This window comes from Myotis nattereri (genome assembly GCF_964212035.1).
Source record: "Myotis nattereri genome assembly, chromosome: 3".
Classification (NCBI taxonomy): Eukaryota; Metazoa; Chordata; class Mammalia; order Chiroptera; family Vespertilionidae; genus Myotis; species Myotis nattereri.
This window is the reverse complement of record NC_138077.1, coordinates 57,823,257-57,836,292: the sequence shown is the minus strand read 5'-3', so window position 1 is coordinate 57,836,292 and position 13,036 is coordinate 57,823,257. Positions and strand designations below refer to the sequence as shown.

Below are 13,036 nucleotides of genomic sequence, written 5' to 3'. Positions count from 1 at the left end.
AAGAACAAACTGCAAAGGAAGGAAAACAAGGTAAAATTCAGACAGTTAATTGATTGTTGAAAGTTCCCAAATGGACCCCAAATGTTCTAAAGATCCACAGTTTGATGAGCCATTTTGCTTCCTTGTCAAATGTCCTGTTGAGGCAAAAATAAAGCTGCAGGAAATGTTGTAACACAAAGTTGCTGATTGCCCCTGTGGCTTGTGTGTGTGGCAAATGAGCCTTGGGTTTAGGGACCCGTGTTCACCCAAATACCTGGATGGCCTTTGCCCTGGGCCCAGATGAAAGTGAAGATTCTGAGGGTGTGACTCATCAAATCTGGGGTTACTGTTTACAGCTAAAGGCAGTAAGCTAGGAGCAGGGTGGAGTTTTTCCAAGCGAAAGAGGCAAAGGTAACTTTTTGAGCTGGGGTTGGACTAGCAGTCCCGCCCTGAACAGGGCTGAGGATGGCTGCGCCAGGCTACTTCCCGCTGCTGGTCGAAGGGTCCTGGGGTCCTGATCCCCCGAAGAGCTTGATCACCAAGTTGCAGTTGTACTTCCAGAGCCAGAAGAGATCAGGAGGCGGGGAGTGTGAGGTCCAACAGGAACCAGGCAGCCCGGCCCGCTTCCTAGTGCTCTTCCACCCGCTTGACGGTGAGGGGCGCCGGGGCGGGGGTGAGAGGAGACCATGGGCTCTCCCTGTGGGGACACTTGGACTGGGGCGCACAGCGGGACCTGCTCCAGCAGCAGCCTTATGCGGCGGGCGGGTTGCAGAATGCACCAGAAATGCGCGGAGTCGCTGCGTTCCTCTGCCCCATGCTTCTAGGAACTCAGCTGTGCTGCCTCTGCCCTGAGGTGGCGGGTGGGGGCAGAACCGCACCAGGGAGAACGGAAAGGCACTGAGAGCCCGGGTACTCGCCTCCTTTTACAAGGCTAATTGTGCATTAATGTATTAATACCCAGAGTGCTAATGGCAGAGTTGCATCTCTTGCGCTTTTGGACTTCTGCTTATTAAGGCAGCATTTCTAGAACTCCCAAGGTTTATGGGAACACGATTTTAAGGGAAGAGAAAGTTTCCAGGGATGAAAGTCCAACTATACGTTAGGGAGATAAATTTGGTTGAAAATAGGGACATTGGTTTCTGTTGGGAGAGACCATGAAAATCAGACCTTTGAAGAGATGCGAGCAGTTATTCTGAGTGAGGACAAGTGAGTCCTTAACAATGAAAGTCAGTGTGGGGATGGGGAGACATATTTGTGTGCTGTTGTGGATTTGGTAACTGATTCTATGGGAATGGGCCGTGCTCCATTTGAGAGGGTGGGAGGGAGAGCCCCTCTTCTTTCTGTTCATATTTAGGGGAGGGGAGAGGAAGGAAAGGGGCTAAGCAATGGGAGGAGCCATGAGATTTCCCCAAGTATTGTGGAGCTTCTCAGTGGTTCTGGGGTCACCTGGGGAGGGGCAGAGGCCTGCTTAAAATCACATTGCCTGGGTGACAGTGAGAGCGTTATTGGACGGAGATGACAGCTTGCTCCTGATCACCACTGTCTTTGTTGGTCTTCGCTGGTACCTGTCCCTCGGTTTCAGGCTGGTCCTCAGACTGGGTTGAAGGAGCTTGAGAGTTTTGAGCTTTTGAGGAAGAAGTTCCCCCATCACAGGCAGTTGAGCAGCTGAGTTCTCTCCTCCCGCTTGCTTCTGCTGTTGAAGAAAAGGGGAGGCCATGGCTGGTGGTTTCAGTGGTTAGAGCATTGGCCTTTGCACTGAAGGGTTGCAGGTTCAATTCTGTGCTGATGTGTCTTCTTACATCAAAGTCTCTCTCTCTCTCCTTCTCTCTCTCCTTCCTTTGTACTCTCTAAAAATCAATGGAAAACATATCCTCTGGTGAGGATTAACAACAATAAGAACAACAAAACAAAAAAAAGAGGGAGAGGACAAATACCAAACATCTGCTTGCTTAAGCCACCCACCAGGTCCTTGACAGGGAGGCATGTGACCAGACACTCCCAGAGCACACACTTTTTCCATTGGAATCTCCTAGGACAGGATGTGGACAACCCCTAATCCTGCTTTTCTTCCCTGGATTTGAGAAGGGGTAAGGATTTTGGCCAGAGGAGAGGCGAGAAGGATGACAAGGCCATGAGAGCAATTGGAAAGCTTTAAGCAAGGATCCAGAAAGGAAAGATGAAACCCAGAGAGGAAGGGGTACACAGAGGAGTGTGAAAGAAGTGAGGCAGGCAGGGGGCAGGACATGGACGATCTGCTTCGTTCAGAGCTTTATGGAAACAGGTACACAGTTTTCCAAGGATTAATTTCACCAAGGAATGTAGAGAAGGGCAGCTGTATGATGTAAGTTATTCCCTCAAGGATGTTACCACTTTGATTCCAACTGTTAGCATCACCATGGTTTGGCCTTTAGCGACACTTCTTTCTTCTTTAGCATCCCATTAACCCTCAGCAGGTTAAACAGACACAGCCCAGCTCTGTCCTAGAGACTCAGGAACCCTGAGTGTGGGTGGGTGAGGGCATCAGCACTTTGAACCAGCAGCCTCGGTTTCTCTGAGGCACTAAAGTTTGAGAATGCTGGTTGTTGATGTCCCTGGATGAACAAAATGGGAGCCCATTATAGGAAATACACACAGCATAGAAATACAAGCAGTGCAAAATATGATTCTGTGATGATAATATCATTCTGTTCTAGCCCTCAAAATAGAACCTATTTCAGTCTCCTGCCAGGCTTCTTCCCTCACCTATTCTAGCCCACGACCCCTCTACCTCCACCCCCAGGCTGCTCAATGGCCCCTTTGTGTTACCCTCAGCACAGACATATCATAATCCCTGCAACTGATGACCTTTTATGATCAAAGGTCTTGGGGAGTGGAAAGTCCCAGTCAGTTTCGGTTTCCTATCAGAAGCAGCTTTCTCAGCAGCAAGTTGCCTTGAAATTGCTAACAATGAATCACCTGCCCTGGCAGTCCAAGGGCAGGAAATCTTGTTTTTGCAGGGAGACCCATCCCCTCCACACCAGGAAGGGGACTCAGCAGGTGCAGGCTCGTGGTATAACATGCCTTTAGTCATATAATTCACATAATCAGGCTGAGCGCACTGGCATTTTTCTGTGGGAATTACTGTAGAGCAACCGGAACGATTGAGAAGCGCATCTTACTTTTATACAGTTCATTGAATTTCTGAAAAGTTGAGCGTAAATTGATTTGGAAGATTTTTGGATGTGTACATATATCATCCTCTCTGGTCATAATTTGGCTCCTGATTATTTTAAGTGTCTTTGGGGTAAGGAAACCCATTAATAAAAGTAAACATGGATGGTTTGAGATTAGTGCAGGAAGGACATAGGTCAGGGTGGCTGGACATCAGAGATTCAGCCTTTTTCCTCCCAGATTCACCTTTTCCATATTGGGGAGCACTTACTGATCTTGCTACCCTCTGCCCTCTTGAAGTAGCGATGCCCATGCATATCGCACACAGAACAGGATGGCACATTTTGCTAGGTTCTTATCCACAGCTGCAAGGGTTCAGGAATCTGGAACAGGGGCTGTGCATAAATGAATGAAGATGCTAGAGAGAAATATGAATTTGGAAGGCATTTTGGGGGAGCCAAAGGGGGCTTAATGCTAGTGACTAAGTTCTCTGAATCTCTGAACCCAAGGCTTTTTATTCCCACATTTTGCCCTATGGCAAAGCAGATATACATATCAAAGGTAAGGTTTGGTAAATAGTAAGAGATTATCAGGTTGGGGAAATTGCCCTCAGCTGTTCAGCAGCAGGTAATAACATGCCCATTTTCAGCCCTGCTGAAGCCCCAAAGTTCATCAACCTTTTGATGAACTTCTTGCATTTATGACATGCTGGAATTAGCCTCCCGCAACATTTATTTATTTTTAAAATAATTTAATTGATTTCAGAGAGGAATGGAGGGAGAGATAGACATATTAATGTGGAGGGAGAATCAAAACCCAGGCATGTACCCTGACCTCTTGGTTCATAGGTCGATGCTCAACCACTGAGCCACACCAGCCTAGCCAGGCTAGCACTTTTATTTTATTGTACTTTATTTTTATATTTGTTAATCCTCACCCAAGGATATCTTTTCCATTGATTGGAAGGGATGTGAGAGAAAGGGGGAGATAGATTCAGAGAGAGAGAGAAACATCAATGTGAGAGAGACATTGATTGGTTGCCTCCTGCACTCAGCCTGGGGTGGGGGCTTGAACCTGCAACCTATGCCCTTGAGTGGGAATCAAACCCATGACTCTTTGGTGCAAAGGCTGACACGCTAATCATTGAACCATACTGGCCAGGGCCAGGTTGGCACATTTAAATGACCAGATATGACTCTACCAAAGTCTAGGGAATAATAAAAGGAAGGTATCAATCACACAGGTCCATGATTCTGGACAACCCGGCTTACAAAACTTAGCTTCTGCTCTGACACCGGGTTCTTAACCAGCCCTTACTCAAGCTTAGGGCAGCCCCTTAGGAGTCTCTGTGAATATATCTTCCCTCCCATCAAGAGTGAAATTGGAGTCTGGTATTTCTTCTTATATTGTTTCTTGGGGACTGTTTCATCCAGTTGGCATCCTACCCTTCCATGGATAGTTGAGGTGGGAAAGCTATTTAAGCTCCTCTTTTTGAAAGACTCGTACTTGTATCCTTGGCCTCATCACGCCAACCATATCAGAATACAACATGGTAACCCAACATTCATGGCAGGGCTACAACAGTGAACAGTGGGGAACTCTCAAAGGTTCCCCTTCACCCTGAGATTTTTGTACCATCTGACTATGTCGACCACATCTCCTCATCTAAACTCACTCCCTGTTCTCAATAGTCTGTGATACACTAACTTTGCCTTTCTTTCTCTGCCTGCCTCTTATAATTATAACTTACATTTGCATACCTCTTGTCTGTGTTGCAAAATTCATTCACAGACCACTGGTATGAGTGACAAAACAGATTTAAGAGACGTGAAGATAGTTTCTCAATGTCACTCATCTAGAGTTGGAATTCTAATCCAGGTTTTTGAATGCTTATGTTCACTGTTCAGTTTTTTTTCCACTATAGCCCAGCTGCCAGATGTGCTATTTTCTTTTTAAATCTCTCCATCCATTTTTCCTTTTCCTTTTCCTATCAGATGTGAGGCTTTTATCTTCACAAGTTAAAGAATTGATTGAAAAACTTATTAACCAGGCTCCTGGCCATTCTTCTCCTGGTTACCAGAGTCACCTTCCTAAAACATGGCTTCTATTATGCCATGTCCCAGCAGCCAATGTTCACTGGCTCACCGTGATGGATGCTTTAGTTATTTAATTTACTGTACAATAAATATTGCTCTCTTTCTGAGTGCCCACTGAGCATCAGGTACTATACTACCTTCTTTTTGTTTCTTCAATTTAATCCACATAATACCCACATAATACAATCATTATTAATTGCTTATTATACAAGAAGACTGAGACTCTGGAAATACTTAAGGTTAAAAAAATAAGTTTAAAGATAGAATTCAAATCCATGCCCGCTTGATAAACTTTTCCATTATTTTTTTCTTTTTACCACTGAAGACCTCTCTTGGGCAAATGACTGAGTAATTGACTGCTGATGACAAAGGCTTTGAAATATGGAATAATTTTGTGAATAAAGATTGCTTGATGGTTCTCCTTCTCCTTCTTCTTTTTTGATATTTCAGTTCGGCAGAACGTTCTGGAGAGAGGGAACCACGAGTTAGTATGTCCAGGAAAAGGAACATTTAAGTTAACGGTCAAGTTGCCTCCAGACCCAAATGAAGTCCATGATGCCTCTAAGGAGAAAATTCCAGCAAAGGTTAGTAAAGGAGCGAGTAGCCAGGAAGTAGGGTGTTCTCCCGAGGTGTGTGGGATGGGAAGCACAATGAGGAACACCTAGTGGAACTAAAAATTTAAATCAAACTGCAGTGAGAAATGCAACTTACAGATGTGGTGGGACAGGTATGGAATAATGAAGGAGGAGGCACTTTTTGTTTGATTTTTAGACACTTTTGGAAAAGTCAAGATTTGGGGGTTATAATAAGGGAGGTTTGAGATATAAAATTTTGGGTTGTTCTTAACCTGGAACTTGCTGAATTAGTTTCACTTTTACATTGTTTTGAGGCGATAGCGTTCCATCCTGCATGTACTAAGTATTTCCTAAAATGGTATAGTAATAGTATCTACCTTGTTGGATTGTTGGATTGTTGTGAGGGTTGGATGAGACAACTTGTGTAAAGCAAATGGCACAGTGTTCATAGGAAAGAGTCACTAAATGTTAAATGTGGAAAAGATGCAGATCTTACCCCTTGCTCCGGACACTTGGTATTCATTGGAGTTTCTGATATTTTTGACTCATATTACCAGTGATTTTTTTTTCTGAGTAACTGGAGGTGCCATTACACATGGGGAGCATTCAAAGGCATTGCTGGAGTTTTTCACTATTGTGTCTGTTGACCCTGTATCTCCAGGCTAGTCTCAGGCACATTTTCTTAATGTAAAGAAATTTGCATTATTGGTAATTTATGAATGCTACTTTATTGTTTGAATTTCAGGAATCCAAGGCCAAAGAACATGCCAAAGAACCAGGTAAGGTCTCAATTGAGATGACTGGCCTTCACAAGGCAGTTTTACTTTGATTAAAGATGGCACTTATCTTCTTTACTTCACAAGGCAGGTTTTGCTCAGCTTGGTGTTGCCTTGGGCTGCATCCTCCTTATACTCTCAGCCAGCTGTTCAGAGGTTGAACACTTGAACTCTAAGGGCTCACCTCAGAAGGATGGAAACAGCTCTCTCTGTGGGGACTGGGAGACAACTTGCAGTTGAGCGGAGGGCTCAGAGATGCCTGGAGGAAGGTGATGAACTGACCTTTAGAGCCTACTTGTGCCCAAGTGGCCATCAAGAAGCAAGTACATGACGTATCAGTGGGTGCTGTGTGTGGCCAAGTCAGTTTCTGAGCACTGGCTGTGGGAAGTGCTGTCCTCAGGAGTCACTACAGGAAGGTGTGGGTCCTCTGTGGATGAAAGCTTGAGTGCTGGGTGCAGGATGGGGTGTAACCCTCCAGAGCAGCAGCAGCTGCTCCTCTCCTCCCTCTGCTGTGAGATAGAGCCCGACACCTAGTGACTGTTGTGGAGTCTGTTGCTTAACTCGTGTCTGGGTGTGTTAGCCTGTAGCACCTGACATTTACTAAAGAAGCCACACTTTTCTGGGCTAAGCGTGGTGTTATAAAAGGAAATAAATGGTGAAATGTGTTGAAAGGCTGAGCAAGAGAGATAAAGTGATACATATCCAGATCTTAGGGAAAAGAAAATCCCAAAAAATGTGTAAATATTTTCTTCTAAAGTAGAAATTGTCTTGAGAACATGTTTAGATTTTTGCAACTTTCTCTTTTTGAAAACAGCACTAGGATGAGAGCTTGGGGTCACTGTCAGGACTCTTGGGGCCATTGTCAGAACTCTAGAAATTCATTGGAATGGTGATCAAAATGAGGATGGAGGGTGGTTGCCTAGAAGGTTCCATATCTAAGAGATGAGGAGAGCAGAGGACACAGCACCATGAAGGCACTAGGCATGCCTGAAACCCACAGCTTCAGGTTAAAGATTGACAGGCAGTGACAGAGCAGGGAAAGGCACACACCAACATCAGGGGGTATGAGCACTAAGCCAATGTTCAGTTTTAGGCCAAGCTGAGTTGGGTTGGGCCTCAAATGTGGAAACCAGCAAATGGAAGAACTAGGAGAAGAGAGACAAACAAGAGCAGATAAATACTGGCCACTTGTGGTCAGCAAATTCTGTTTATTCCAAGTCTATATTTCAAGCCTGGACCCTCTTCTAAATCCCAGAGCTGCGTCTGACCTTTCTGTTGAAAAATATGTTAGCGCCAATGTGTCTGAAGCCACGTGTGTCATCTGCCTCCAAACCAGTGCCCTCTTCTGTGTTTTTTATTTCTCTTCAAGTGCATAACCAGTTTGCCGATCCCTACTAGAAATTTGTGTTTTCTTTAAGCTTTCACATATGTTGGTCTCATTCATTCCTCCCTCACCCCAGGAACCCATTATCACTTTACAAATCCAGCATGGCAGGAATACCCTGCTTGGTCTCTCTGTACCTGATGTCCTTCTCCTTAAATCTAACCAGTCCTTTGTATTGCTGGATATCTGGTCATCTTTTTCACAGAAACCTTCCCTGGCTCACCTTACCACCAACAGCAAGATAAAGTCCAGACCCCATTCTGGATGAAGCTGACTTTTCTGGCCTCATTTCTTACATCTCTGTACATGAGAGTTCCTTGAGCTTCATTGGTCAGATCACCATTTCCTAAATAGTTTGGCACAATGCGATACTCTGCCTGTATTCTGCTGCTAACAGTATTCTCTACCCCACTTTTCTCTGCCTAAATTCGATAGGCCCTTCAAGATCTACTCAGGTTCCTCTTCTTCTCTAAACCCTTCCCAAGCCAACCAATCCCTTTATCTCTCTTTCCTGGAATCCTGACTTAATTGTTGGTGCTCTTCATACGGCAATGCCTCTCTTGTGATGAAGCTTCTAATAGTTGGGTGATAAAACTATATTGCTAGCAAAGCTCTGATCAGTCTCTCAGCCCAATATTCTCAATTTTAAATTAAGAGATGTGCCCAGCCCTGACCGGTTTGGCTAAGTGGATGGAGCGTCGGCCTGGGGAATGAAGGGTTCCAGGTTCAATTCTGGTCGGTAGCATGTACCTTGGTTGTAGGCACATCCCCAGAGGGGGATGTGCAGGAGGCAGCTGATCGGTGTTTCTCTCTCATCGATGTTTCTGACTCTATCCCTCTCCCTTCCTCTCTGTAAAAAAATCAATAAAAAATATATTTTTTTAAAAAAGAGATGTACACAAGGTCACATGGTTAAGAGTGGCAGAGTCAGGGGTTGAACTCATAGAGCCTCACATCCAGCCCAGTACTCATTCTGGTTTGTCATGCTGTCTCATTGAATACTAGTTCATGTTGCTATTGAATCTTCAAGCTATTTTTTGTTTGGCATGCGCGTGTCTTGTGTGTGTGTGTGTGTGTGTGTGTGTGTGTGTGTGTGTGTGTGTGTATTTGCTGGGGTGATGTAACTGCTGTAAAAAACATCTCCCCAGATCACAGTGCAGTGTAGTTGGCCCCTAGGGTGGTGGATGGAGTCTAGACTGCTTTATGCAGTCATTTGGGAATCCAGGCCTCCTTGATACATAACCTCCAAGGTCACTGCAATGGCAAATGGAGATCCATATGAAGGAGACATGAATTGGTCATGCTTGGAAGTGGAATTCATCTCTTCTTCCCATATTCCATTAGCCACACGAACTCTACTATAGGAATTTCACTGTAGGAAGTCTGGGTAATATTTCCTAGAAAGAAAACAAAACGGATTTGATAAGAAAATGACATTTTACTGTGCCATAATAAACATTTACAAATGTCAGTTTCTCTTCTCATTTTTTTTGAACATCTCCATAAGAAAAATAAGTTCCTTATATAATGTTTTTTGTATGTACCCCTCTCCACACATCCAGTACCTTCAACATAACAAGGGCTCCAACTGAATAGTTGCGCAAATAATGTCTAAAGGTCCTATTGTGCCCATCATGCTTCACTGCACTGGGTTAAGCATAGAGTGAGACTGACCTTATGTATATGTGTAACTCACTTATGGCCAACAATGGGGAGGAACAAGCTGTCTGGAGTGATTGCTATTGACTGAGTTTGATGTACACGCATAGCTCTCTAGGCCATTTTACTTTCTCTGTGTTTCCCCTAGTCATTCAGTGTAAGCATCTTTTTTTCTCTTCAGTGATGGGAAGTTACTGCTTTTCAGAGCATAAAGTGTTAGATCATGCTCATGTTTGGCATCATCAGATATTCTTGCTTTCCTCTAGTGGTCCAAGCACTAAATCTCCAATTCAACAGATACTCATTGAGCCTCAAGTATATACCATGTGCTAGCAATACCAGGATGTGTAAACATGTTCCTTGCCTTTGAGGAAACTCATTTCAAAAATTATACTAAGGTGCTGTGATAAAAGTATATGCCAGCAGAAAAAGGTGTAATAAAATTGAACATCATCATCGTAATTCATTTAAGCTAAAAGCCTTCTAATATGTTTTTATTTTAGTTAGCTAGAGGTTGGGAAGGAAAGAGGGCAGTGTCTTATGATAATTTACTTTGCTGAAAACATGGTAGATAAATATAACATCTTGACCTCTTTTTTATCCCTAAAATCAGATGCATCAGAAGATACACAAATCTCTCTCAACAAAAGATCAGAAAAAATGGAAGATATCCCAAAGCAATGTGAAAATATTCCCTCTTTGGTTGCATTTGAAAATCTCAAAGCAAATGTGACTGACATGGTGCTAACCTTGTTGGTGCAGAACATAAGTGGCCTGTCCAGTGATGATTTTCAAGTGGAAATAATACGAGATTTTGATGTTGGTGTAGTTACCTTTCGAAAATACATAGGTAAGATGAAGTGACCCTTCATGTTCAGTCTTCTTTGCACAGCACTTTTGGGATTTGGGACACTCAGCTAATGGAATGTCTCTGAAAGTTTGACTCTTGCTAGTAGCTAGTAAGAGAGAACGCCAAGTTAATATAGATCCTTTTTTATTTGAAAGAGAAGCAATTTTGTTGTGAATCCAAATTATGGCATGTTTAATGAGTTAAATTTATTATATGAGTTTTGTGTGTATGTGTGTGTATGTGTGTGTAAGAGAGAGACAGAGCAAGAATGAGAGTGAGAGAGAGAGAGAGAGAGACAGAGAGAGAGAGAGAGAGAGAGGGAGAGAGAGAGAGAAAGAGAAGACACATCCAAATGGAAATCTAAGTGATATCCAAGTATCTGCCCTAACCGGTTTGGCTTAGTGGATAGAGCATCGGCCAGGAGACTGAAGGGTCCCAGGTCGATTCAGGTCAAGGGCATGTACCTTGGTTGCGGGAACATCCCCAGTGGGGGGGGGGGGGTACAACAGGCAGCTGTTTGATGTTTCTCTCACATTGATGTTTCTAACTCTCTATCCCTCTACCTTCCTCTCTGTAAAAAAAAAAATCAATAAAATATATTTTTTCAAAAATGATATCCAAGTATCTTAAAGTGAGTCTGAATACAGGAGTCAGTGTTAACACATTTTACCTCATTGAGAGAAGTAAATATTGATATGTGTTACCAAACTGGACTTGAAGTAATAATTATAATACTAGCAAACAATCAAATTACTGTAAGTCAAGTACTATGGAAAGCTCTTTACTTGTATTAATTGATTTGTTCCTTTCAACAACCTTTTGAGAAGATTATTATTTCTCATTTTATACCTGAGGAGACTGATGGGGAAGAGATGCTAATAAATGAATGACTGGATTTGAACGCTGGTAGCATAACTCTATACAGCCTATTCTGTTATCCCCTTTACCATATATCTTCTCAGTATTTTCATGGTCATCCACATATGCAGGGAGAGTAAGTGCATGTGATGCAGAAAATGAGTGCTCTTTGAGGTCTGTGAGTTGGAAGAGCCATCTCCAGAAAAACGGGGACATTTTCCAATTCCAAGTCCTCACTATTCCATAGCTGTGGCAGTGGAATGGTTAATTAAGAGCACAGGTCATGCCCTGGCCAGGAGGCTCACTTGTTTGGAATGTTATCCCATGCACCAAAAGGTGGGTTCGATGTTGATGTTTTTCTCTCACATTGATGACTCTCTCACTCTCTCCCTTTCCCTCTCAAATCAACAAAAACATATCTCAGGTGAGGATTAAAAAGAAAGAGCAAGGTCATGTAGTCAAAATTCTAGCTTCAATATTTAACTAATTATCTGAGGTTGGCCAAGTTACTATCCTCTGTGTGCTTTGCTTTCTTCACCTTTAAAATGGGGATAAGAATACCTGCCTTATTCAGTTTCTGTGAGAATTAAAGAAATAATATTTGAAAAGCTCTTCACATCCTTCCTGGTAAGGACATGGTAAGGACTCAAAAAGGGAGCTATTCTACATTCAAGTTTATGATTATTTCTCATAAAGGTAGAACTAGATGCACTTGCTTTTGTTTATTGAGTAAAAATTTTCAGTGCCTACTATGTGTACATGTCTAGGTGCGGTAGTAGTAGGAGATTTCGATGTTGCCAAGATGAATAATTCTTGGTCCCTGCTTCTGAGGAATTCCTATGGTGCAGGGTGGAAACCAATACACAAATGAACAGTGAAGATCAAGAGGAGAAGTTGCCTCCCTTGGCTGTGAACAGCAAGCTGTGAGGAATGGGAGGAAAGGGGACCCACACAATGCAGCGTGGCTTTTCCCTGCCTCCATCCTTCTATGAAGCTTAGACTCCTGCAGTACCAGCCTATCACTTCCCCAATATACTGTTTCATGCCACTGCTGTTCCCTCTGCCTGAAATGCTTCCTCCCTTATCTATCTGGTAAACTCTTCTTCATCCTTCAAAACTCAGATTGGTGAGGGAATCCTTGTCTAAGTGCCAATGTTAGTCCTCCAGCCTCATTTGATACCACAATAGACCACTTGTTTGCTTTCAAAACTTCCTACCTCCTGGGGGGTGAATGTTCAAGAACTTGTTCTATTCATCACTCTCTCTCCCTAGCTTCTAGCACAGTGCCTGACACAATGTGGGCCCAGCATCAATATTTATTTATTTGAAAGAGATAATTAGGTTGAGTCCTGAAGGAGGAATAGGACCAAGATAAAGAATTGGAGGAGGGCATTCCAAGCACAGGAAAACATATAAACAAAGGCAAAGTAGAATGGGTTTTCAAAATAATGACTAGTTTCTGTGGCAGTATGAAAATAAAATGAATGGCACGGAATAACCAGAGGTGATATTTAGAAATTAGTTTGGAGTCAAATAGCAAAGGACATATTTCACCTAGCTCAGGAGTGTGAACTCATGTATGCAGGTAATGGGGAGCCATTGAAAGACTTGAGAAAGGGGTGAAGTGAGGAGATTTGAATAGTAGAGATTACGGAGCTGGTTAGATCAAGGAGGGTTGGAGCGGGCTGTGAGCAGAGGTAGGGACACAA

General features: G+C 43.3%; 1 protein-coding gene across 1 annotated transcript in view; it reads left to right on the top strand.

Moving 5' to 3' along the window:
- Nucleotides 1-444: 444 nt before the first annotated feature.
- Nucleotides 445-13,036, top strand: part of LOC308515028 (protein mono-ADP-ribosyltransferase PARP14-like) — a gene marked incomplete at both ends in the record, with an annotated part of 75,517 nt that continues 62,925 nt past the window's right edge. The window contains 4 exons of the mRNA XM_081085436.1: nucleotides 445-631; nucleotides 5,676-5,809; nucleotides 6,546-6,579; nucleotides 10,233-10,469. Of these exons, the coding sequence (XP_080941562.1) occupies nucleotides 445-631; nucleotides 5,676-5,809; nucleotides 6,546-6,579; nucleotides 10,233-10,469 (592 nt within the window). The remainder of the gene's footprint in view (nucleotides 632-5,675; nucleotides 5,810-6,545; nucleotides 6,580-10,232; nucleotides 10,470-13,036) is intronic.